We start from the raw sequence: 26,958 nt of genomic DNA, 5'->3' as shown, positions 1-26,958 counted from the left end.
ATATATATATATATAAATAAAGTTAGAAGGGTGAATCTAGCACAGTGATTGTATTATCTGAGCCTGAGGAAGTCTTGCTGTGGAGTGGAACACAAGTTGCTTAACACAAGGAAGCAGCAGCAGATGTGAGAGGAAGAACCTGTGTTATCTTGGCCTAAGAGGAAAAGCAAATTCTAGTCACTGTCCCCCGCAAAATTTAAGCCTGAAGGTGTGTATGTCTGTGGACTGCTGTCTTGAATGTCATAGCTAATTTTAAGAGTCTGGCAGGAGAACAAATAGAAGGGGTGTCCTTTTAAAATGAACAGGACCTACTGGTATAGTAAATGGAGTTTGCTCAGTTCTAGTTTGGACAGTATAATATTTAACCAGTCTCCCAAAATACCAACAAATGAATTTACCTGATACAATATTGCAGGGCCCCAAGTCATACAGAAATTTTATACATTGAGAGCAATACTTTCCACTGAAATCGTAAACACATATTAAGCCACTGAATTCTATAGGTGAAATGCAGTATTTACAGCAGCCTAAGTAATGAAGTAGCTGTGTTCTGTAGTATTTTAGGTTGCAAGGCTATCTATCTCTTGCTGTTGTTTTCCTCTTTAAGGCACTGATTTTTTTGGCTTAAAGCTATATCAAAAAGGCCACATTTTGAACTTTGAGCATTGCAAGAAGTATTTTAACTGTCTCTACATATGTATCTTCTTTCAATGTGCAGTTCATGCAGTTCTTTATAGAGGATAGCCCCTTTCCGCTATTTAGGATGGTCCTGAGACACTTTTCCCTCACTGAAGGGTGGGCTATGACAGGCAGCTAGTCATCACTATTTTGTTCTTTGCTGATGCTTGGCCTGGGGAAGGAGAGTCGTGTTGCAGCCTGGTCAGCCCAGGCCTCCCTGGGCATCCGTCAGAGAGGCCCTGGCTCCCTTCCGCCTTCCTCCCAAAGGGCAGGGCTAGAAGACAAATGGGCAGAGACAGTGCTTATTCCTGCTTCATCGTTGTACCTAGCCTAGTGAAAACAGTACAGTTCAGAAGTCACAGGATGTAGCCAAGGGCACATATTTTCAAATGTGACCATACCTAGCCCGAACCCCCTCAGTTTAGAATATGTCAGGCCACAACTTGCAAAGAAAGGCTTGCATGAGATCCAACCTGTTTGAGCTGTAAGATCTGCAGTGAGGCTTATCTGCTCATTCGGTTCCCTGACGAATGCCCTGGTGTACGGCCAGTTGTCTGCCTTTGCTTGGGAGGAGCTGTGCGTTTGCAGGGAGAGATCATCTGTGGTCTGAAAGAGTAAATTGCTTTTGAATTAATAAATGTGGACTGAAAATTTCATGAGTATCATCTTTTCCCCTCCCTTGGCCTTACATTTCCACGATGTCTCCTCTTGGGGGTTTGAAGGGAGGTATATTTTTAAAATGTGTCTTCAGGTCAGAGAAAACTAGAGAGGCTTCTGGAAGAGCCATCTGTGATTTATGAACCTAACCTTGGATATCTAATTTAAAAAATGGTAAAGATGGGATTTGTCATCTATGGTTGGGAATAGTTAATATTTGTATCTTAGCGTGAAGGTTTAATTTGGCTTAAATCTATTTACCATGCTTGTAATAGAGTATATTATTCTGACCTTTGGTTTATTATTTTTCTCACTTGAACAAAAATCCAGCAAGTTTCAATGTGGTCTCTACTGTGCTGTGTTTCTGAATCAGTCTTGCCTTTTTTTCTCTTTTTCCTTCCTATCTGAATATAATTGCTGAAATTAAGTACTTCTATATTATCTTGCTATACTGTGCTCTGCTGAGTAAGGAAAATTTTAGTACTTAAACGTCATAGCCTATTAGACTCTTCTCTGCTTTTATTAGTCTGATTTTAAAGATTTGCATTATTTTGAGTCCTGTTGGCTTTGGTTTTGCTTCCTTAAATCATATTGCACTACCATTGCCTTCCCAAAAATTTGAAAGTTGATTTTGTCCAGCCCCTTACATTGTCCCAGATACGTTCAGGTTGTTGAGACCTTGCTCTATTGCAATATGTGAGCCACAGGCTTCTCCTTACTCAGAGGAGCATATTGATTTAGTGTATGTCAGTGTGAATCACACTGGAGGAGTCCAGCGTCCTGCTGCACCTAAAACAGGGACCTTTTCCATAGCTGTGTCTTCAGAGCATGGGGGAGCCCCAGGCCTCCCGCAGCTCGCTCCTGCAGCCTCTCGCAGCAGCATCGCCTGACTCCTGAACTGCATCAGCATTTGCCTGAGCTTAAGAGCTGGCTTTTGTCAAGACAGTTTTCTCTGGTTTGCTTCCTTGTTTCTCTGCTGTCTGGATATTTCAAAAAACAAAGAGAAGAGCTTGGTGGAGAGGCTGCACAAAGCAAGGAAGAAAGAGTTCTTGGCATCAAAACCACAAGGCAAAGATGCATGGCCATTTGCTATGCACTAAGGACTACAAGTTCTTGGGTTAAAGTCTTGCTGCTTTTGACAGCCACTTACTGTGGGATGCATACTGACACATGCTTTTAAAGGAAATGTTAAAAAAAAAAAGAAGAAGAAGAAAGAGAAAGAGAGCACTTACTTTCCTGGCTGTAAATTTGCACCATCCTTCAGGATGAAGACCATGAAAAAGAGAGTGGGCAGAAGGCTGTGGGATCTGTGGTTTCAACATCTGAGAAAGTCAGTTGCAATCTTCAAATGGCAGGGGAGAGCTGAGAGAGGATTGCCCAGGATAATTAGGAGACGAGACATGAGCCCTGTGGACACCTGCTGTTCAAAGCATTCTTTAATCTCAAATGCGTGGGATTCATTCACACCTTGAGTGTGTATGTAGTAGTGTAGTGACTGCTTTTTCCCACTGATTAGCTGTGAATTGCTGTGCTTGGCTTCCCACCTAATATACAGATTATGCTATTAGTCAACGAAAGAACAGTGCAGAACAGCTGTTCAGGAAGGATTCACCTTTGGCCAGGTAACGTTTGTCTCTGAGAACCCAGCCTATCATTTTCTGTTCTGCATTATGGAAAAGAGGTGCTAAGGCTGTCGCCAATAACCGGGAGCTTCAATGAGCACGCAGCTCTCAACTTCCTTAGTTCTTAAAGAACTAAATTCTTCTTAAATCTACCTCATCTTTGCATTAATTCACCAAATCTGTTATTTAGGAAAGCTGTTCTTCAGGATGAGGGTACTCTCTGAATAGAAACAACAACAACAAAAAGATTGTTTAAAGTAGCTAACTCACTGAACGGTAAAAATATTCTGAATCTCATCGGTCTCTCTTGTATGCTGCTCTGCGTCTACCTAACTTAGGTCAGTCTATGTCAGCTTGTACAGCAAATGTTGTTATACTATCCTGAAGGCAAGATAGCAGGTGAAACATCCTAGCTGTGTCCATGCAGAGATATCTAAGACACTTCCTACAGACTGCAATAAAATAGCAATAAATCTGAGCTGAAATCTGAACTGAGGCATGGTGGCTCTCTCACAGCTGGTCATTTGGTAATGTTAACAAATGTTTATTGGACACTGTTCCCTGCTCTTAGAACCACCAAAAAGGATCTTTTTTTCATTGCTCTTATTTTGTCAGAGATCATGTTGACTATCATCATCTGACTCTGCTTTCCTCAAAGACATCAAAGGGAAAAAAAACTACCTGCTAGTGATAATGGATCAATTTTTGTGTTTGATGACAAGAAATCTGTGGAGACAAAGAAATTCTTGTTTCCTTGAACTGAAGCCATATAAAATACATTCCCCTTCTGAGCAGCAGTGTGTGAACCAGAGAAGAGCTTTCCTCTTCCCCATTAATACTAATTTGTTTCTCATGCTGACTGTGCTCCCAAAGAGCATCTCTTCACATGTATGTGTATTAGCTGCTTTTTTAAGGTGATGTTCATATCATTGAATGTTAGCAGTGGGGTTGCAGGCTCTGAGTCAGAGCATTAGGGTTAGGTATATGCACGTGAGCTTGGTGTCTGGGCTCCCATTAGATTCAGTGGAGGTCTGTCTGTACTGTCCATGGAGCTTAGAGTGTGATTCAGCTGATCACATGTAGGCAGCTGCTTCGACAGTGAAGAGTGGCTCCACTGACTGTAGGGACTTGATCTCCACTAACTATAGTGTGAGCACAAGCGCTTAGATCATAGGTTTCTAATTTTATGTAACTGAATCTGAATCCAGATCCCAGTCCCACCCTCGGGGCCGGAGGCAGTAGGCTGCATCTGGTGCCATTTGAGGTACTGCGGGGTATTTTGGCTGCCAGTTCCAAAGGCTCTGGCTCTCCCATAGGCTGTGCATCAGACCTGCCAACCACATAGGTGTCTCAAATACCCACCAGTGTCTGGAATGGCCCTTGGCCTCTGAGCAGCTGAACTGACACCCAGGTGGAGCTCCAGATGCATCTGAGTGAGATAATGCAAATTCTCTTTAGAGCATGTATAAAGAGATAGGCCCTGTTGTTTTGAATTAATTTAGACTTCTGTGCCTCGCAAGTACCTGTTTCTGCACTGAGTATGACAGATGACTGAATCACAGGTAGAGGTCATCAAAGTTAAAACCTTAACAGTTAAGTGAGCTAAGCACCATCCCTTCTACAAAGGGATATTTCTAGTAATTTCCATGAGCATTTTTTTGGTCTTGATAAAACTACTGTCTTTGAATATCACATTATTTAACAGCTGGAATATGTATTCCCCTTTTGTTTGTAAGGCACAGTGGCATACTTGTCTGTTGCACAGCAACATGTAACTAACTTTTTATGACAACTGCTTTTTATGATTTCTGAGTAGGAGTGTTTGGCTCCTGTAATTTCCAGCTGAAAATTGAGATGATGTCTTATTTATAGACAGTGAAGGGAGAAGGGAAGAAGCAACTTTAGACTAATATTCAAAACTTTTTTATGCTGAATGTCCAGAAGGTTTAGTTATTTACTTTTATTAATGTACTATTTATTATTTTACCATCTTAATAGATTCAGAAATATCTGTTATCTTGTGGCACCAGGCAATAGATAAGCTATATCAACCTACTAGGTCCTTTATGCTTCCAATTTATGTGATCTGGCGGAAGGCTATACCGGTGGAAGTATTGATGCCAGTGATAAACACAGGTTTACTCTAAGAGAAGTGGCTTGGTGGCATGTTGCTGGCTGGACCAATTCTGTTTGAGATAACTGTTCTGGGAGTTTACAGAGCTGTCTTCCTCAATGACACATGGAGGAATTCTCATCAGTGTGCAGCTTTTTTAATATTTCATGCAGTTTATGAAGGTCTATAATACAAAGAGAAAGATGGCAAGAAAATATAGCATGTAGAGACACTTGTGAAACATTTATAAAGATTTTCACCTTTGGATAAGCAGTTGTTTTAAAGTTATATTTTATCAGGTTGTATTTTCTTCTTTTCAGCCAAGGAGTATTGCAAAGTGATATTTCCGTACGAAGCGCAGAACGATGATGAACTCACAATCCGAGAAGGCGATGTCGTCACACTTATCAGTAAGGTAAAAGCAACATTTTCCTCCTATAAGCCAACATTTTCCCCCATAAGCAGGGATGCAGTTTTTAAATTAGGTATCATTCAATTGCTGTGTAAACAATCAAATCCCTATTTGTGCTTTGACAGTGTCCGTCTTAAAACAATGGTATTTTGGCAATGAAGCATTTATAGATTTCAGAGACCTATGTCTTCCTTCCTCTTGTGTTTTAGAGCCTCACCTGGATAAGGTTAAGCAAAGAACAGCATGTGTGTAAACTCATGAGTTTACAAGTGCTTATACGATCAATTTTAATTTGAATCTACTGACAGATCTACAAAAATTGTGAATTGATCCCTTTAACAAAGGTAACAGCCTCAAGAAGAAACTGGAAGACTTAAGAGAGCAGCAACTTTGCAGATCTCTATGTGAAGTGTGTGAATTATCTTTCTTGTGGGAATTGTGAATGGGGATAATGGGCTTTAATTATTTTAATGAGTTAGACACTAATTTATAATATCTTTAGGACAATAAATGTAAGGTATATGGAAACTAACTATTTGCTGTTGAAATTAGGATCACTTAGAGCTGAAACAGTTTGGTGTCATTCCCCTTTCCTTTTTTATTTGCTGTATAATTCTATAAAACAGTTTAATTTTGTAGAGATGGAGACATTTCTGACAGCCTTGCTTATTGGACCAGTTAAGGAAATGTCAGACTCATTTCCATGGTTAATCCTAAATCCTCACTTCAAGCAACTTTTGAGAAATGGATTTTTGGAGAAATGGAGCCAGACATCTTCTATAAATGCATATAGGCTCGCCTGAGATCTCAAATAAGTAAAAAGCTTTAAAATATTCAAGCGATTTTGGAACTAGGGTAGTAGGTGAAACTAAGCAAGTTTGTGGTAGCTTTTAATAATGTTATAAAAAAATCGCTGGTAAATCCATCAGATTTTCCCTTTATCTAAATTTTGTTATTGCTTTTGGTTGTATTAATCTATTTGCATTCAGAGTTTTTATTTAGTATGCTGTTCTATAATTTTTCACATCCTAGTTTACAAACACAATGCAGTTTGGACAATAATGCAAGACAGTATTGTCTTTTATGTCCATCTCTTTTAAAATATATGACATGAAGTATTTCACAGATTCCTAGCCACTGGCACAGAAAACAATAAGGTTTTGTAAAATCACAATGACACAAGAGTGAGAACAAAATTAAGCTTTTGAGATAATAACATCTCTTTAGTATTCCACAGGAAAATGAACTTCTATATTTTCCTGACAGTTTTAATTTAAACTCCGCAAAATTAATATGCTATTAATCTTGGTCTTTTATTTTAGAATATTTAAGACTGAACTTATCAAAGGACTAATTTTATTTTAGGTTCACTTAATTTCTTGGTCTTATTTAAAGACTTCAGAGTTTGTTGAAATTTGTTTGACTCCTGGAAATAAGTATTTGGAAAAAAGGTACAAACTAGGAAAGGCTGTGGATTTTGTGTGGTGAAGATGAATTCTAACAGTGTGCATAATAGTGGGGTTTGTGCTTATATGAAGATAAAAGCACAAACTCTATAATTGATAAGTGTCATGTGAAATTACTTAGCAATTTGGCACTTGGGTAAAAAGAACAGAGACCCTGGGTAATACTTCTGTGGCAATGTTTGCTATATATTAAGCTGTTTGCAAACTGAGAGGATGTTGTCTTTGTCCTAAAGAATGCATAACATGTAATCGAGGAAAAATAATGATGCCTTTGGCAGGAAAAGAAACTGTGAATTGAAAAGATAAATTGTGTATATAAAAGATGCTTTAATGACTCCTGAAGCCTGGCAGTGTAAACATATTTCTTACAAGGCTCATTGCAGTGACCTTAATTTGGATAGAAAGGGTGGGCACCTTGTAGCCCGCATCCCAGGTAAAAGCATACAAATACAGGGAGAGGGTGTTCTACCACACTGCAGACTTCCACCTTGGCACAGACATTTATGCTGAAAAACTCATACATGTCTAAAGCATGGGAGTATATGATTGCATTTTTTTCATCTACCATTCTTTTTCACATCTCTGTTTTTTCACTCTAGTATCTCTTAGAATTAGGAAAATCCACAGAGCAGCCAAGCTGCCCTGCTTCTGTTCCACTACTCTACTGACATTTTCTTCGTTAGTGATGTAGCTACTAGAATTGCTATGCTAGAGGTGAACCTCGCATACTAGAATTCATCTTAGTGCAAATTGAATTGCTATTTTCAGTTACAGAACATGTCATTTCTCTTGTTTCACATAGATTAAAGGTAATTAAAATGAATCATTGCTGTGTGTAAATTACTGCTGTTTCTAGTGTCTGGTACTTCATTATTCCATTTTCTTTATACTTTTTGTGGCCTTTCCATTAATTTAGCACTTGTCCTTAATGACCTTTTTGTTTAGCTTGTCTTGAAAATTGTTTGCCTGATTTAAAATGTTCTTATGTAATTATTTAATAGTGTCTCTGATCATGGAAAAGGCTTTTAAAAAGTTGTTCCTGTCCTCTTCACACTTTATTGACCAGGTTGATTTAACTTTCTGAGATGGCTGGTCTCCAAGTGGAGCTGTGTTCTCTACTATATATAGATAGAGACAGCTGTTCTGTTGAAGTTTCAGTATGAGATTTCATTTGCTTTCATTTCCCCATTTTCCTCTCCCTGCTTCCCCTGTCCTCACAGTGGAAATACATTTGTCTTTTATAGCAGCTAAACTGATGCTTTGACTTAACTGATCAATTTTCCCAACCTGCAGTGAGCAGTTTATCGATACATTTTCTAGTATATCCCGCTATTCTCCTATTCTCTAATCTCATGGTATCAAGCCACTGCAGACATTTTATTTAATTGTTTTCTTTTTCCTGTGGCTTATCACATGTCCACGAACAATTAGATAAAACCATGTCCCTAGAGAGTGGGGAATCTCAATGCCAAAGGGCTTAGCACTTCTCCATAGATGCTTTTGTATGCTTTGTCTGAACTAATCTGAGATACTGAAGAAACAGTGCTTAGCAAGCAGTCACTTAGCAGATCTTTTTGTGGTTTGCAGACCTCTTTGCAGACAAGTTTGTGGGGGTTTTTTTCCATTTGTTTTTGATATATAGTTTAAAAGATAGAATTCAAGTGATGTGGAGTCAGGTTCTTTGCCATAGAGTTCTGCAAACTAGGGGGTCTTCTCCATGCTTTTACTATAGAATATAGTAATTTCATTTTACTCCAGATCTTCCAAAGAAGGTGTCTGTCACCATTTATTTTTAATCAGCAACAGCAAAGTCAGCCTCGCTGTTCTGCCCAGTAATGGCTTTTGCTAGAGAGCTGTCTTTTAGCCAGAATTCAAATCACGGTGCTTAGAGAGTCCTCTTCCTAACCAGAGTTAGTGACCCATGCTAAGTGGAATTAAATAGAAATGTATGGAGTCCTTCAGAAACTAGTACCGTGGTTTTGCTTTGCCATCAGATTACAGTTGCTATTAGTCTGTTTGTAAGAAAGTGATTTGCAGGCTTGGCCTTCTGTGCTAGAGTACATGAGACAAAACTGACTCTTCCCAATTACCTAGAGGCAAGGAGAGAAGATCATTACTTTTAATGAAAGAATTAACAGGTGAGTGGAGTACTTCCTAAAACCATAGAGGCATTATCATAAAATAATGCATTTTATTGAGATCAGTAATAGCTGAGAAGTATTCTTAGTATGAAGAGTAACTCGTTAGGCCAATCTATTTTCGCACCGTCAAATCTGTGGGAATGTTGAGGGCTCACAATTTTGGCTTGGTTACTGAATTTGCATTTAACTGAGAAGGAGAATGTTGGTGAGAATGTGCAGAAGTGGCTAAAGTAGTAAGGAAGGAGTGAGTGACAAAAGAATTGGAGAGAAATCTCATGAAAATACACTTGATTTTACTATGTAAGAGGAGGAGATCTTAAATGAGCTAAATGGTAAATCACTAAGAGAGCCTCTGTGTGTGCACATGCACATGTGAGAATACATGTATAAGGAAGTTCCTAGTCTGATGTTCATTTAAAAACGCTAAAACTTTATTTTGTAGAAAGATAAATGGTATCAGTCAATGGTGAGCTCAAAATCACTATTTTAATGGTGCCCCTGTAGATGGAAGGGGTAAGATTATATCAGATTTCTCTCTTCTTTTTCATTTAAATTAGTTATTCCCTATAATCCCAATACAGACAAAGTCCTTTTGTCAAGATCACCAAATAGCTATATAATATAAAGAAAATATTAATAATTCTTTTCTCTAGACTTTCAGTAGGCCTTTGCATAGTCTTATTTCAAATCCTAACTCTGTTTTGATGGATGTCGGGATCTTGAATCAAAAGTTGATTAGATCTTCCCTATAGGCCTCTGTGATAAGGGAATTTGAATGTCTGAAAGGTTTTATGAAATAGCCCAAGAATGCTGTGAACAGATTTGTTGACTCCCAAATGACTTCCCCAGTCAATAAAGGGCTGACGAATGTGCTGTTAAGTTTCATTTGTGAACTTAACATTGTGTCATGTTAAGTTTCATTTAAAGACTTCAGTGAGTCAGAAGAGGCTGATCATTAACTGGTGAAAAGGTTGGGTATTTTGGGAGATGTAAGGGGAAGAATGCCATTATGCAAGACTGATAGCCAGAAATAATAGCTGATTAAACAACACGTTGAGTCATTTCTCAGTGAATTGTGTAGGCCTAAATCAGGCACAAAATACCTGATCAGAAGCATATAGTAGTAACAGTTGTTTTCTCATAGGTGAAATTTCACCTGGAAGTCTACACCAAAAGGAAAAATTAATGACTTCACATACATGTATTCCAAAAATATCTGGAAAAGGTTTTTCTCTCCTCCTTTTCCCCTCTGAAGTGAATCCCTGAGTAGATGCATAGAAAAGTTTTTATTTATTAATTGCTGGAAATTAAGGGGAGCAAATGGTATTTCTTCAATTCCTTCACGCAAGATATTTAAATATAAGAGATCAGAACATATTGTTCAAAATTCTAAAGGGAATTTTTAGTGCCTTCATCCTGAAGGCAATAAAACAGTAGACTTGTTATATTTACTTCTCAGCAGGAGTTAAAGAAAAATATGCTTTTTGAAGAAAGAGAACAAAAAGCAAAACATAGTCATTTTACAGTTTAAGGTGATTGTTTTGAAAGTAGGTGATAAAATAATTTCATTAGCTGAAAAGATATGAATGGCAAGAGATTCACACATCCATTGAGATTCACACTGAAAGTTCTTCTTTACAGCTTGAAATTTTACTATTCTTTTAGTAATTTTTATAGAGTCTTCAAAACATTCTTGACCGCATTTGGGCAAGTCTAAGAACATTGGTAGTAATTGTGCTATGCTACTGGACAAGAATAGCAAACTGATGTTTTATCCTACTCAAATATTGATTTTTGGGGATCATATTTGTAATAAATAGAATCACTTTTAATCGACAGAAGATACATGTGACATTTTCAACTGTTGTCTTGAAAGTCTTTTAGTATTTTTCATTCCAGCTCTTTTAGACATAAATACTGTAGGCTACTTTCCAGAGTTAATAAACGGCTTTTTTTTTTATGCGTACGCTACAGATTTCCTCATAGTCTAGTAAATTCTGACAAAATGCATAAGATTCTGAAGACTTCACTGGCATATAGAAAAGGACCTGTGTGAAAAATCAATAGTAATAACTAAATATCAAAATTAATGCATCAAGAATACACTGGCAGCTGTGCACCCATTTGAAAGCAATTTCACTTGCAAGGGTGTGAAGCATTTCATTCCACTGCATCAATCTACCTGATGTCTAGGCACTAAAGACCACATGGTCAGGTATTCTCCATCATTATCTTGAAATATGGAAGACATAAAGGTACTTTGTTCCCAGGAATGAAAGAGGTCTGGATAAATAAAATAAACTACTTCTAAAATTTGAAAAGCTGACCATGATGGAAAGGTATCCAAAGGTGTCAGTATTTCATCTGGAATAATAATAATGTGCCTTGCTGTACATACCCGACGTGGTTGTCCCTCAGCTTCCACCACCTGGATTTCAGAGCCTTTCTTCTCCCAGAGCAGACTGTGGCCGCAGGTTAAAAGCTGAGTATGTGAGATCTGTGGTCCCTAGGAGGGGCATGATTCAGGGAGTGTGCTGCACTGAAGTGATGGATGAACATAGAGGGGGGTCCTTTCTGATTTTGCAAAGGAGCTTGCAGGAGGAGGCGAGTTTCACAGAGAGGGGTCCAGCCTCCCTTACGGATTCACCAAAACTGTCTGAAGGATTAATGAGGTGAAAGAGAGAGCAACAGACCTGCCCAGACCTGCCCAGCCTCCCATAATCCTAATGACTCTATGCAAATAGTACTGTGAAACTTGGTTTATCAGTATCATGAAAGACCCAGTAGGGTAATGCCCATCACTAGTGAGACTGACATGACAAATTTCCTGGTCTCAGTATTTAATGACAGTCCAATTGGTAGTGCTTAATTTTGTGTTGGGGAAAGAAGAGGCATAAACCTAGGTTCTAAAAATAAGCATAATGGCAATCAGTTTTTGCAAAGATAATATTTGCATTTGGAGTTGTTTCTAATTTGCTTTACTTAAGATTTGTGAGTTTCATGCTATAAGATGCTGTACTTTAAGTGAGTCCCTGCCCCAAAGTGCATACAATTAAGTGGTAGAACAAATCAAATAAGTACAGGCCAGTAGGAGGGTGTAAGGAAACATGAAATGATATTCAGTCTTACTAATCTCTGTCATAATGTCAGGTTGTCACTATACAGCAGCTACTCTGTGCATTTGTCCATGTTAGAGTATGGAATCTATTCTTATGCAAAGAGCTTAATATTTTCCAAATTTTCATGTAGTCTTTAGGCATTTAGTGTCACCCTTGCTGTATTTATAGACAATTATTGAAATGCGGCACTTTTGCCAAAACAATTCCCCCAGTTTTCTCTCTTACGGCATCTTTAAACGCTCATCCTGGTGCAGTAGGTAATTGTCCAGAGCACTTTCTTTAGCTGCAAGGTTGCCAAGGATAACTAGGCTGGGTAGGGTTGTGAAGGAAAACAGCTGCTCCAACGGATGCAGGAGGCTCCTAAAGGGATGAAATTAGTAAGTGCTATTTACCAGAATCCTGCCAATTATTGAGGCTGTGAGCAGGGGAAGGAACAGCAATAGGACACTTCAATAGAGGAGAGCGACTGCTGATACTACGTTAAACATTTTGCTGGATTGCGGCCTCACTAGGGTAGAAACCTGTCTGTTTTCTAGGTTTGGTTGCATGGTTGTTCTTGCATTGCTGAATTTTTCTCCACACTTTTAGTTGCAAGCAGAGTGCATATATTTGACAATCTTTGTCATACCAGTGAAATGCATGTAGAAATTGGAAGGCTTTTAGTTTTTCTTTTGTCATGAGCAAATAGATGGATAATAACACTCATTCTCCCATATTAAGATGGAATTTCTGGTATTTTCCACTTTATGGGTAGAAACATCAGAGTGATAATATTTGAAGTCATTGAAATAAAGCTAATTGTCCAAGAAGACAGAATTTTCAAAGCAGAAAAAATATGGTAGCTTAAGGGCATCTCTTTCGAAAAGAGGGAAAAAGTTAGTCCTGTTTCAGGATAGTCACTCAGGTAATTTTATTTTTCCTTTATTGACAGATACAAGTTTTTATCTCATTTTTAAAAATGATTTTACTAATACAGCAATTAAAAAAAACCAAAACAGATTACGCAGGGGAAAATACATTACCTGACTGAACAAAATTAATAAAAATGGCTTTCAAAGTAGTCTGTTAGCAACACTGGAGATTTTTCTTGGCACTAAATATTTGGTCACACAGGTGCCTTCACTTGGGATTTTGGTACAGGATAGTTTCAGCATTTGTGACTTTTGCTGCAGTCTTGCATATAGACACAGAAAGGAATAACCTAAGTAGACATCAAATAACATCTGGCTTCATGAAAGCTTCTAAGATGCTCTGTCTTCAAAGAATTATGTTCTCTTTGTGAGCAATAAAGGCACTTACTGCTTGCCTTTGGAAATAAATAGGTATTTCTATCAAAGAAAAACAATAGCTTAAAAGGCATGCCCTTTTTTTCTTTTTTTTTTCCTCTCCTGAGATAGCCATCAAATTATTCAGCACATCTTTGGTCAAACCCTGTAATTCTGCATAGGTCAGAATAATATTTTGAATTAAAACTTCTGATGTAGGGGGTGGGTCCTAGAGGCCACACTGCGGCAGGAGAAGGGTTGCTCTGACATTAAGTATTTTTGAGAGCAAAACAAGCTATTCCTAGTGCATCCTCTGTGTTGCCTGTCCCCCTATGCTATGCCGGGCACCAATTTTTCACGCTTCCAGGCTGCTGAGCTGCTTGAGAAGCCTGCTTTCACTGAAGCTGCTGATTTCCTACACGAAATGACTTTGCTCAGCCTGCGGGCCAAGGGTGCGGTTTTCCATGACTGCTGGTAGGTGGCTGCTGAAAGGGCTGCTTCTGCTCCTTCCCTTTAGCCGCTCGCCGTGGTCTCGGATGCGGCAGCCCTGCTCACAGGCCACCGCGGAGCGTGTGACTGGGAAGGGGCCATGGGAGGAGCGCCGTTGCCGCCTGGGCCAGCAGCTTGCCCAGAGGTTGCTTTTGCAGTAGCAGGAACTTTTCCCTGAAGGTTTTGACCTAATGGGAATAAGGCAGTCTGGGTTTTTGCCAGATTTGAAGCCGCAGTGCTGGATGCGATGGTAGTTGGAGTTGGGCCTGGAAATCGGGCCCTCGACGTGCTGCTTGCGCCTGGCAGGTGTTTGGGGCACAGCTTCTGTCATTGCAGAGATGAAGCACGAGTGTTTCCTTGTATGAGTTACATAAAACAGTTACATAAAGCTTGTGGGGATGTTGATGATCAAATGAGTATGTTCATTTTCTAAAATGATTGGATATACTGAGAAAGTTACAGGGAAAACAGGCTGTGAGTAATTGTTCTGTCATTTTCCTGGTGTTTTTCTTCTTGCCTGAAACTTCTTGTCCTTGTCCAAGACTTTTAAATGTTTATAAATAATTTTTTAACGCTTATTCATATCTTGCAGCATTTCTTGGCCAGCATGATTAAAAATGGAGCATTAAGTGGGTCTGTGTGTGGATAAAGGCTGAAAATAAGGTACCAGGTGCAGCTTAAATTTCACTGGTATCTTAGAAACTTTACTGAAACATAAATTCTCTGAGCTGAATGCTTAAATAAACAATGAAGGCTGAGATTATTACAGGGGACGGGAGCATCCAGCACTTAAATGTTTCTCTCGTTAGTATATTCATAGAAGTTATTTATTAAAATATGCAGTGAGATGAAGTACTTCTTTCCTATTCTCCTTATCATTGATTCCAGTGCTACAGCAGTGCCTTCAAAGGAAGGGATTATATTGTTCCTGGGAAGTCCCAAATTTGAATTTTGACAAATGGAAGCTCAGGCCAAGCTATGAGGGTAAAGTGGCAGCATCCCCCATGCATGTAAGGTTTGAAGATTTGCATCGTTTGAAAAGAATTATTTGGTTTATTTGTAAGTATTTTTAATACAGCCAGGCTAATCTAAAAAGGTGACATATTTTAAGATTAAAGGAGAGAGAAGGTTTTCTACCCTGTGCTTATAAGAGATATCACAGAAATGCTGAGGAATCTGGAAACCTGTGATTATTGCTCACAGTGCAGGCCTTAGATTCACTGCTTAGCTTCATCCTTTCTTTTATCCTGGCTGATGGGTTCACCTGCTGGTTTGATAGTATTACTATAAGTCCAATCTTTGCAGGGTAGGGAGAGCCATTTTAAAGGGGAAGCAAAAATGCACATATAGTGCCAAGTAATTAGTAATTGTCATTAGAGCCCTGGTGCAAAGACTTCTGTGATAGAAGTAATACTGGAATTAAGTAGTCCTTAAGTTGTGGTGGTCTGTGTATATTGGCTCTCATTTAAAGGGAGATTATTGGCTCATCACAGGGATAAATTATAGCTGTTACTAGCACTACCTTTCATATTTGTTTTGGCTAATTTACTTTTATTTTGAGTGCTTGAGTGCTAGGGTTTTATGACCTGGACCACATTTATTTCCCTGTGATATTTTGCTGACTGAACATTGCAAGTGAAGTGAATCCTGGGAGAAATTGTTTTGGTCAATGAACAGTATAATTTTTTCTGTTTGTACAAATATTTCATCAAGGCATTTCAGCTACTTTAGCTGAAATTAGCTACTTACAGAGTTCAAAGTCGGAAGGTTAGAGCTAGCCTGAAACAGTCCAATAGGTCTGGTCTGTTAAATCCTCTGCTAAGCTCCTGAGTACTGCAGGGGGTTATTCTCAGCCTGGTACTCTTGTGCGGGGCCCAAAAACCTGAGTTTGGCCAGAACATGTCCTCTAGAGAGATATCTTGCTGGGCCTTTCAGTGAAAACCAGTCTCTGGAAAGAGTAATGTAACCGCACCTGCAATGGTGTCTAATTTCTGACAATCTCTCCTGTTTCTTTCCATTTAATGTTGACATGGTGAAGTCTTAGCAGAGCCATAGAGTTTATGGATACAGAAAAATTTGCCTGTTTGAATCCTTGAGTTTTAAAAGATGTAACTGTAGTTATCACATACCAGGTGCCCTACTGCTTAGGCATGGGAGGTGACAGGGACGATCCATGCAGGGTTTGGGTCTTTTGGGACTTACAAGAATAAATCACTCTGGGTTATGGGCCAAAGAGGGCCAGAGAGGGAGATTTCTCCTCATATGTTTCTTCCAGTGTTTCATAATTGTGAGTATTTGCAAGAAAGTTTATGTAAAAGGGAAAGGGCTGCTCTGCAGCACAGCCTCAGAAGACTAATGTATTGTCCATTGGACTGTATCTTTTATCTAAATGATCTTGAATTAGGTATTTGTTCATTCATTCATTCTGAACACTGCCCATTTTTAAAAGAATGTATCTGTTTAGGAGTATTGGATTTTACTAGCTTTCAATCATAGCCATTTTCTTCAAAAATGTTTAACACTGTTGTACTATACTATAAGGTCTCATTCTTGGTAACTAAGCTTAGTAAGTAACAAAGCTTCATTACTTCAAATACAGTCTTAGGTAGCATAAGGTGGGTGGAATATAAGACTCTGGAAGGATGCTTTCCTTCATTCACATATATTTTACCAAGCTGTGCAAGCATTATGAAGACTCTAAAATCAAATATTCTCTGATTTTTCAAAATAAAATTGGATTTTGAGAGCAATATATCTTCCATTCTGCATCATCATTGTTCAATGAAATGTAGTAAAAAAATTTTTTTTTTAATTCTTAAGTATTATTAAACTACTTTTTTCACCCAGCTTTAACATAATTTTGTTGTCTCCCACAAAGTTTTATTAATGAAGATCTGATGCTGTGTGAGGTTGATTTTCTTTAGTTCATTTCAAAGTTATCAAAATAATGCTGATTTTTGATACCCGTTTTCACCAAAAATTTTCCACGTCTGTTAAAATCCAGGCAGTTATTTATTAACAGGGGAAAAAAAGGTAGAAATTTCCCTGCCCATCATTGTTTTGCCCCATAGTGTCACACACCAGCTTGAAAAATTGCAGAGCCCGTTCTGTGGCCCTTCTCCAGCTTTGGTGAGAGTTGGGCCCTGTAGGCCCCAGCTGAACACAGAGGCGTGCAGCAGCGCTGTGCCACCAGCGCTCTGCGTGGCGGGAGGGAACAGCAGAGCCCTTCTCTTCTAGGTTTGACTTCCTACAAGGCCTTCAATTCTCAAATTAAGAAGTCTTTGTGTATTCTGTATGTTTGCGGATAATGTCTGCAAAGTTCCGTAGACACATTTGGTCACCTTAAACTCAGAGGTGTTTTATTTTTCTTTAAATTGTGAGGTTGCCTCTCAATGGTGGGAAGGAATGCGAGGGAGACGTTTACAATGTCGGTAGTAATAATGTAATATGCAGCTGCCAGCAGAGCAGAGCTGACACATGAAAGCTCTCAGTACTGGAAGTATAAGAGATATTCATGGCTTTTCTGAATAATGTGATTTTTACAAGCTCAACATTCTTCCTGATGAGAACCAACTTGAGAAAGGCAGAAGAAAAACAGACATTTGACGCATACAACTGCCAACTGCTGGGGGGTTTTTTGGTTTTTTTTGTTTGTTTGTTTTTGTTTTTTTGTTTTGTTTTGTTTTGTTTTTTAATGAGAACCCTTCTGCAAGGAGCTATGTATTCTAGTGGAGATTTCTGTGAAGCTATGTTATGCTACCATGCAAAAATTTCACTTATCCAAAGCTTGCATTGTTGTGTTGTCTCTCACTCAATATTCTGGACAGTCTGTGATTTTTACTGTGTAATTTTAGCTAGCTAATTGGATATTTTAAGCTAGTAATATATAATCTTAAGTTAGAAAAGGTAACTCTCATAGGCCCCATTTTGAAAAGATTTCCATAAATGATGACTCTATATATAAGTACATCCACTTGCATGAGCATTCAAAGAGTACACATCCCACAATACATGCTTTCCAGCTATATTTTCTGAGGACCTCCTGTTCTTGTTTTTGGCATTGCTTTCTATCCTAGCTGTAATGATGAAATCACGAGCTTCTATATTCCTGTTTTAATCAGAAAAGCTAAATATTGATCATTTAGTGATGGATGTCTGAATCTTAGCTTCATATTTTAGTAGTATGGCAAAGTACTAGTACATACATTCAGAGGGCCAGCCTGCACAAGGATCTGCTCCTTCAGAAAAACTAAAAGTCCTATTTACAGATGAAAAGATCAGCCTTTTAAAGATTTATTTCTTCATGGGTCTATGCAGCTGCAACAATAGGCATGCATAGGAGATAAAATAAATACAGACTGTTACTTTGTTTGGGAACCCTGGGCAAGGAAAAGATCCTTCATTTGCATTTTTGCATTGCCCCTTTTGCTAGGGGCAGCTCAGAAAATAAGCTGGGAAGGGGCTGGATGAACTTGGGGCTCTGGCTCTCCTTGCGATGTTCGGTTAGGTCCAAAGGCAGTGAGGGACGAGGGAGTCGGTGCCCCCTTGAAGGTGAGGTTGCTATGGGGGAAGAGGCAGGAAACATCTCTAAAATAAATGGAAAATGTGGCTGAAGCAACTTCTACCTGTCTGACAATAAAACTGTTTCTGCATCTCTTGCACCCTTCAATACGCTCCCAGAGGGAACCTCAGCGCTGCTGTCTGCAGCTGTGCTGTGCTCCACGGACTTGCTGGCTGAACAGGTTATTTAGGCAGCCCCTTCCAGCCCTGCCCCGACACTCTTAGATTTCCATGTATCTTGTAAAGCTGCAGAGATGGGTCAGCTTTTGATACGTTCCCAGTGAGCATCAGGCAGCTGATGATGTTGGAAAGAACAATAATTTACCATCTCCAAGCATTTGCTGCCAGCTTCAGCAATGATCTAAACACAAGTCCACGGGGATTCTGGACACAGGGCAAGAGAAGACTTAAAAATATAGCTGCACAGACAGCCAAGTAACTACTGTTTTTTTGTTGAAGTGATTAAGAACAACAAATATTTCTTGAAATGGCTTTTAAGTTAAAAAAAAAAAAAAAAGTGGAATAAAGCATAGTACCTGGAAGAAAACATATATCTGATACTTAAGTTATGGTAAGCTTGTACACTTTGTTGACTTCTAGCAAAATAATGAAAAAATCCCATGGTATGAGTTTATACTAAGGTGATCACAGCCAGAATTGCTGCTTTCCATTTTCAGAGAAAATGTTGATTGCCTTTGTGATCTTTTCAATTGGATCAGGGCCTAGAGTACAAGTAAAGTAGCTGCGTGGGCTAGAAATAAATGCATTTGTCATATCTAAGCCTGATATTAAGAGCTGTAGCTTTATTTAAAATAAAATTTGTTTTTGGAACTTATGAAACTGCTGGCCACTTGGAGACTGCGAAGCTGTGACCACTTCAAAGAGGGAGATTTCAGTCATATTTGAATTACATAGTCAATCTGTCATTGTCAAGCTAGTATCTGAAAAACAATTCTGCATGGGGAAGACTTGTAACCTGGTGGGTAGGAATCTACCTCTTTTAATGTCATAGTCTTGAATGTGGCATCAACTAGTAGATTTAAGATGAAGTTAGCAGGGAACCGACAGCTCTGTCTTCTCAAGCTCTGTTGTCATCTTTTTTTAACACCAAAGAAAAATGGTGATGGTAATTGGCTGAAGGAAAGTTTGTATTCCTGTCTTGCTATCAACAGTGCGCCCAGACTGGGAAGAGGATTAGAGCTAGGATCTTGTCAGTAGCATGTGTCTGGATACAGCTGCTTCTCTGTAATAAGCAGAGTATTTGTAAGACTTACAGTATTAAGGAGCCTTATGCTGGGGTTTTGTGTTCTATCTCCACCAGCTCCTGTTTTTTTTTTACGGCTTAAATGAGAACATTGAGGGATTGAACAACACAGTGTTTGTTCTAAGGTAATAGCACTGGTTTTGCTGCTAAAGAAAATTGTTAATGCAGGATGCTTTACGTGTAAGATACCAAGCAGTGTCATGCTGCTTTCGCGCAGGAAAGGCAAAAGCATGACTCTGGTGGTTTATAGGTTTTATGAGAGTTGCTACAGGGTCATAGGATTTTCTAAGTGATACTAAGCTGCAATCTTATTCTGTTAGCCCTACTTATGTTTTTCATTATATTCACTAGTGGTATCAAAAAGCTGGTGCTCCAAAATGGAAGTTTTCTTTGCCTGTGTATTAGCAGACCTTTGCACTACTTTTGTCTGATCTCTCTAGTCATACATATCTCAGTTGTTGGTTTTTTTCCGTTACTCTTTTAGTCACTACAGACTTTAGTTTCAGAGTGGAGCTGTGTTCTTGTCATTTTCTTGGTGGTTTGTTTTTTTTTTTTTTTCTTTTAATATGCCCTTCTGGAAAAATGCTTGTTTTCTCCAGATGATTCCTTCTTACAATTTCCTTCACAGCTTGCATGTCTCACTTCTAATTATATGAAGGATATTTTCTCCTCTTATTCTTCATGTCAAGAAAAGGACTGATTTTTTTTTAGATTGTCTGCATATACCCTTAAAATTGTTGGCAGCGTGCGGAGAAATGCTAGTTGAACGCTGTTGTTCTAGTGGTTGCTGTTTCTCCCATGCTTATCCTTTTCTCTTACAAGTTTTTTCTGACTTCATTAAGAATTTCTGTTCATGTTGACATTTTATTACCTTGTATTTTGTGTAATATTTATTTCTTACAGAGTTCAAAAATTCCTCAATATTTCTCTCATTCTCATCGCTATGTTTTGTCCAATTTTTTACTTTAATATTTATCACAAAATAAATTTTGCTAATAAATCCAACATATTTAGCTTAATATCATTTACTTCTGATCCACTGAATTTGGAATTAGAATGAATTTTGATTCTGCCGTAGACCAGCTTTTCATCCTTCTTTCATTTTGCCTCCATTCCCTCACTTTATTTAATTCTCTAAAAAATAACTTCTGTTAAATCTGTCAGATTAAAAGACTTTGGAACAAAAATACTTCACTTGTAAGGAAGATAAAACCAAGATCTGTGTTTCAGTGATAAAATGCTAAAATTTCCCTCTAGATTTTTGTTTTCTCCATGTCCTACATCCTCCTCAGCCTTGACAATGAAAACAGACCAGTCAGTTTTATCCTACAGTTGATTTGTGGGAGGTATTTGATTTCTCTGTCAGTGTTTTGTACATGAGTACAGCCTCTGAGTCAAGCTTTTGTAAGAGCTGATTTTCGCAGTAGCTAAATGTTGTCCCAGCTATCACCTAACTTGTGTGTGTACTCTACTATTTATCAAACACAATTTCAAGTTTTTTTTCTTGTTTCTCAGTTCTCAGTTTTGCAGCTCTTTTTTTAGATTAAACTGAAATGTATTTTTAACAATTGGAATAAATTTTTTAATAGAACTGTTGGCTTTACAGAGAGATTGCACCATCTCATTTTTGGCTGTCTATATAATTGTTATGAGTCTGGTAGGATAACAAGGAGATAAAGCACAAGTCCACTTGCTTTGTTAATGAAATTGGAATATTGGTACTAGATTGTAAAAGCTTGATTGTCCTTCTGTGAATTTTGAAACTGTAGCCATTTTGCCAACCTTGAACACATGAAGCTATATTTTAAAAATAAAGGCAATATGATAAGGATCATGTGTGGCTGCTGGGGATTTAGAAGTATTGGAGTAGCTTGTACTCAGCGTTCCCAGGCAGCCACACAGTCCTAATCGTATTGCCTTGATTGCGCTTCATAGCTAGGTCGTTTCTTAGTACGCGAGGCAGTTTGCGCAGCACTAACGCACGGATCCTTGGGAGGTGTTCTGCCTTGTGGTGAAGACGTTCCTGCTGGCGGCATCAGCTGTGGGCTTGCAGAGCCCGCGGAGGCACAGCAAACCAGCAGCTGTGGCTAGCAGGAGGCGACCACCACTGAGGTCATTCCCCAGGTCTCGCCTGTAGCTTTTAATTTTTGAGATCTCCTTCTATCCTCTTGCTCGGTGACACAGAGGACTCCTCTGGCAAATAAAGTAAATGAGAAAATTAAAGAGAAACTGTCTGAAGGTTTACTTAATGTATAAAAATCCCGTGTGGCAATTGGCTGAATAAGCCAGAGTGACAATTTGCAGAGGAGGAAAAAGCAAACGTACGGTTCTGGATTAAGGAACATGTAACAGAAATAGTGTCTTCATGAAAATGAACCAGCCTGGGAGGGGGAGGGGGGGGGAAGCACTGAGTACAAAATTTGTCTGTATTAATAAAATGAAAAAATAAGAGCATGATTTCTGATTCCGAAGAGCACAGCAAAACATCCAACCTAAAAAGAATGTATATGCTGGAGTATGTTGTTTAGTCCCGAGGATTATTAGGCAGCACTAAGCTGCACCATCAGTACCATTATTAGGTAGCACTAAGCTATACCATCACCCTTTAATCTCTGGAGGCCTGGGTTATTATTAATATCTTTCTAAATCTAAATTGGGTCTTAAATGTTTTGGCACTTCCAGGTTAGCAGAATAGAGGCTGGAGGGCACTATAAAACACCCTGTGTGACAGAAAAATTCAGTGCACTGAATACTCGACTTTGCACAAGGAGATAGTGCCAAGTGGGAGGGCTCCTTCCCGTCAGGAATGAGAGGTTTTGGCGGAGGTAAGAGTAAAATCCTGCACAGTGCCTGCCTGTGCTATGCATGACTGGCTGATAATCTCAGTCCTTCACGGAGTGCTGTAATTCACTCAGAGGGTATTTTAAAAATGTCAGCTGGTCAAGGATCAGCCCTGTTCACTAACAAAGGCTTGATGGTCAAACAGAACTGACAAGTATCTCCTAAAAAACTCACAGGAAGGTCTAGAAAAGGAAACTGTCCTTGGTGAAGGCCACCCTGCTAAAAAGAGGGAAGAAGGCAGGGAAACAACAGATTAAGCAGGAGAGAAAAGGAGCAAAAAGAGAACGAAAGGATTGTTCAGCGTCTGCATGTGTAGATCAGGAGCACATTAAATCAGTGGCTAATACTGAGATATGAAGGAAGAAAAAATGCATACCTAAAACAGACATTATGCACGAAATCGTGCTATTTAGTTGTGTTAGGACATACACTATCTCGGGAGATGAGGTGAACTGAATATGCTAAATAAAAAGCCTAGAACAGAAAAACAATTAATTTGGATAAGAAAATCATCCCATAAAAGCAATGGATTACTTTAATGCTGTTCTATTTTCTCCCAAATATAATCAAAAGTTTATTCATTATAACTTACAGATAAATACCAACTAGCCCAATCATTGTGAACAATATTTTTCAAACTCCTCATGGTATTAAATATACCTCATTAAGTTATCTTGCACTCTCCTGGCATTTCTGTAACAGCTGAAACAAATAATTCCATGGAAATATAATGAAGATAAGGCCATCTTGCATGCATGTATTATCATGCAGTATTTTATTGTGCATTCACATTCTGATTTTTTTCACTGGCTCCTCTCCCCTATTTAAACTACTGTTTACTTGCTCTAGATACAGAATTGTTCATTTCCTTTTAGTTTATTTCCCTCTGCACTTTTGTAGTGTGTGCAGACTTTGTAAGTATTTATCTTTGAAACTTTCCTGTGTTGTGAGGGAATACTATGATTTTTCTTAGGCATATGATGAAATGAAGATCAGGGTGGTTGTAGTTAAAAGTATTTGCTCATTTTGGATACTTATCTTGGGGGGAAAAAAAAGTTAAAATCTGTCTTTTTAATGAGTATTTAGTATTCCATTCCCTTTTACATATCAGGCTACAACAGTGAGTGATGTGAATGTGACATTTTTAGCCTTTTTTAATTTTTGCATGTAGTTAACAAGTATGGCTTTATGACCAAATTGCATAGACAAACAGTGTTAAGACATTAACTTTTGCTTGGTGATTTTAAAGCTATTTTCTTACACAACGAGAATGTGAAGATTCTGGACTCCTTGATCCAGTGGTGTTCCTGGAGGGATGTTGCCTGATAGCATACATGAGGCTCATAGAACTTGGCCCATTCCTTTTGCTTTGGTCTAGTTTTTGGCTTCCTACTCTGTGAAAACCCATATAACTATTTATTGCATGTTGTGGTCTCCCCCTTTTTCCTAAACTACCTGCCTGTCCTTGCCTGTTTTTCTTCTATCCCTACCCCTCTGTTCCTGCTTTTGCCCCTGTATGCTAGTGTTCCAGATGCACAGCCTTCTCTCTCTCTCTCTCTCTCTCTCACTTTACTGAAGAGCAACAAGAGATGAGTAATTGTTTTATAAGGCATCTGCTTTGTACACTAGCACACTTTCTTCCACAGCCCGGATAAAGACTTTGCAGGGAAAGAACCTCTCCATTTCTGAAGTAATGATGGAAAAGCCTCATCACAGGCTGACCCAGAACAATGATCATGACATCCATACCTCTGATTATTCAGAGAACGTAGCTGCTAAATTCAAACCAGTCTCTTCTGAAAGGCTGTGAAATGTGATTTTTGAAAAACAAAAATACTTATCAAATCTGGGAGAATTTTCTCAGGGTTATATTAGAAATGTTAGCATAGGAACATCGACCTGCTGAACCACTGAGCAGTTCCAGTGCTACCAGAACTGTTAGATATAACCAGTTAGTGCACAGATGGTTTGGCCAACCCAGATCTGTGGCCGTGGAAGGAAGTGAGCCTGCAGTGATTGCTCAAGCCTGATGTTGCCAGATGGTGTAGGACCTCAGCTGCAAATCCAGCCCCGTTTAGCCTTGTCTCCCCGTAGATTGTGGTGATCCCCAGTGAGTTCTTGTTGTGTCCAACCCATGGTTGACCCTCCTCCTGGAGCTTCCCTTTCTCCTGTGTTTCAGGTGTACAGTATTTACTACATGGCTCTGAGCCACATCAAGATTTAGGTTTACTGCTCAAGAGGATAGAAAGGTTGGCCAGCCTGGTGCTGAGCCTCTACTAAAACTGACTGAAATGGTTTTAAGATTCAGCAGAAGATGGATGACTTTCCTGTAATTGTGTTTTGGAAAATGACTGAATTGGTTCAGCTACAGCTTTCAAAGGAGAAAAATGCAGAAAATTTCAGCTGGAAGCATTCTCTTTAGCAAAGGTAAAAGCAAATGAACATGGAGCTTACCATCCAAGACTCGAGGAACAATTTTAACCATCTCTAAAATTGGTGTGGTTTGTGTTACTATTATTGTTCATTACCAAGACAGCTGTACTATTTTTTCATCACTTAGAATCACTGGTATAGTAGTTCACTTATTCTTATTGTGAGCAACTTAGCTGTACATTGGTTTGTTATGCACACTGCAATGAGCTGTTCAAAAAATGCTTCAGAAGAAGATGCTCGATAGTGATCAGGTGTATAATGCCTTCTCAATTGGACTGTGATGAAGTTTAATAATTTCGTACATAATTCTAATGTGCCAAGGTTTTCTTGAGAGTATGGGAAATAAAGGAGCTTTAGTACCTCTTGGGATATATGAGGTTTAATTAAGTTACTGAATTTCTCTAAAATGAAATCAGAGAGAAGTAATATCATATGTGCTCAAAATGCTTACTGGTTTAATAGATCAAATGGTGAAATAGTGTTTAGCTTTATTGTTCTTTCCTAGTTGTTCCCTATGATAATGTAATGCAGGGTGATTGCTGAAGTTTTTATCTGGTAGGTTACCCTGTTAACCTGGCACTCCAGTAAATTGTCATGTTCTAGCAAAAAAGCAGGACATTATGCGGAAGAGCACTTCAACACCTAAATCTGTTCAGCATACAGCTACATTTTTCCTTTTATTTTACTGTTTTGTAGGACTGCATTGATGTAGGCTGGTGGGAAGGAGAGCTCAATGGCAGACGGGGAGTGTTTCCAGATAACTTTGTCAAGCTTCTTCCCTCCGATTTTGAAAAAGAGGTAAGTAATGTATTCCTTCAGCTTTGCTTTAAAATACAGACTGAAACTGGAGTTGAAATTCTGTTTGGAATACGTGATTTAGACAAAGTTTTACTTCTAACTTAATAACAAAAAAATGTTGAGAGCAACAAATTTCTGGGTTACAAAGCATCTGTGAACAGTGTGGCACTCAAAGTCATACTAGGCAGTTTCTTTGGAGGGTTTCACGTGGCCTATCCAGTCTGTCAGCCTCCACTACATCATTCTTAAAGCCCTCCGGCCCCTGTTCCAAGTTTGAGAGACACAGAAACTGGAGATCACAGTGGCATTTGCTGGAGCAGGTGGCACAAAGGTGATCAGAATTGTTAACTTGTCTCCATTATTTTTGTGGTAGAGTGCGAAATATTAGTGTACCACCCGCTGTAGACGGATGTCATCCTGTCTTGCCAGCTGTCGTAGTTGCAAGCACTCTTCCAAAATGAAAAGGGTGAAATTTTAACTGTGAGATTTGAAGGAGAGTGATAAACATTTGGAATTTCAAAGACATGTTTCTTTACCCTCTCAGAAATATTTTTAAAAAGAAAGTACAAAATCTATGAAAAAAGCTTTTCAGCTTATACTGATTTGAAAGTTGAAGGCAGAGTTATTTCCCAAACAACATTTAGAAATACTGCAGCTTCCTGGAAGAGAGTAATGGATTACTTCCCCTAAAAAGTCCGTTCTATTTTCAGGAATCCATTTTCAGTCATCAGTGCGGTATTATGAGCTTGTAATCAGGCTTTTGATGAGTATTTCACAGTGACTATGTAAGCCTTCTGTGATAAAATAGAGACTTACGCTCTGCCTCAATCTTTGGCAATAAAACTGGATGCCAGAGGCAAAAATTAAATAACTTGGAAAGCTTAACAAAGGAATTATGAAACAACTTACAAAAGTTAACATGATAATTATTGAAAATGAAGGTAGAAGAGCAGCAAAAACTGCTGGAGATTAAAATGCAATTCCATATCACAGTGGATATTCTGGCTTTAGGCCTAGTAATAAAAGAAGGTGATTTTCAGAAGAGGCAGAAATCATAAACCTTAAGACATTATGAGTCTTCAAATAATATTACAGAAGAA

The 26,958-nt window shown here is 38.7% G+C and overlaps 1 protein-coding gene across 5 annotated transcripts in view; it reads left to right on the top strand.

The window, feature by feature from the left end:
- SH3KBP1 (SH3 domain containing kinase binding protein 1) overlaps positions 1–26,958 on the top strand; it is a 237,483-nt gene that overhangs the window by 176,802 nt on the left and 33,723 nt on the right. For all 5 annotated transcript variants that reach the window (XM_067297098.1, XM_067297104.1, XM_067297102.1 and 2 more), the window contains 2 exons: positions 5,391–5,485; positions 25,757–25,858. In XM_067297098.1, coding sequence (XP_067153199.1) covers positions 5,391–5,485; positions 25,757–25,858 — 197 coding nt within the window. The remainder of the gene's footprint in view (positions 1–5,390; positions 5,486–25,756; positions 25,859–26,958) is intronic.

This window comes from Apteryx mantelli, chromosome 1, assembly GCF_036417845.1.
Source record: "Apteryx mantelli isolate bAptMan1 chromosome 1, bAptMan1.hap1, whole genome shotgun sequence".
NCBI classification, from domain to species: domain Eukaryota; kingdom Metazoa; phylum Chordata; class Aves; order Apterygiformes; family Apterygidae; genus Apteryx; species Apteryx mantelli.
The sequence above is the reverse complement of the archived record's forward strand: the minus strand, read 5'-3'. Positions and strand labels throughout refer to the sequence as shown.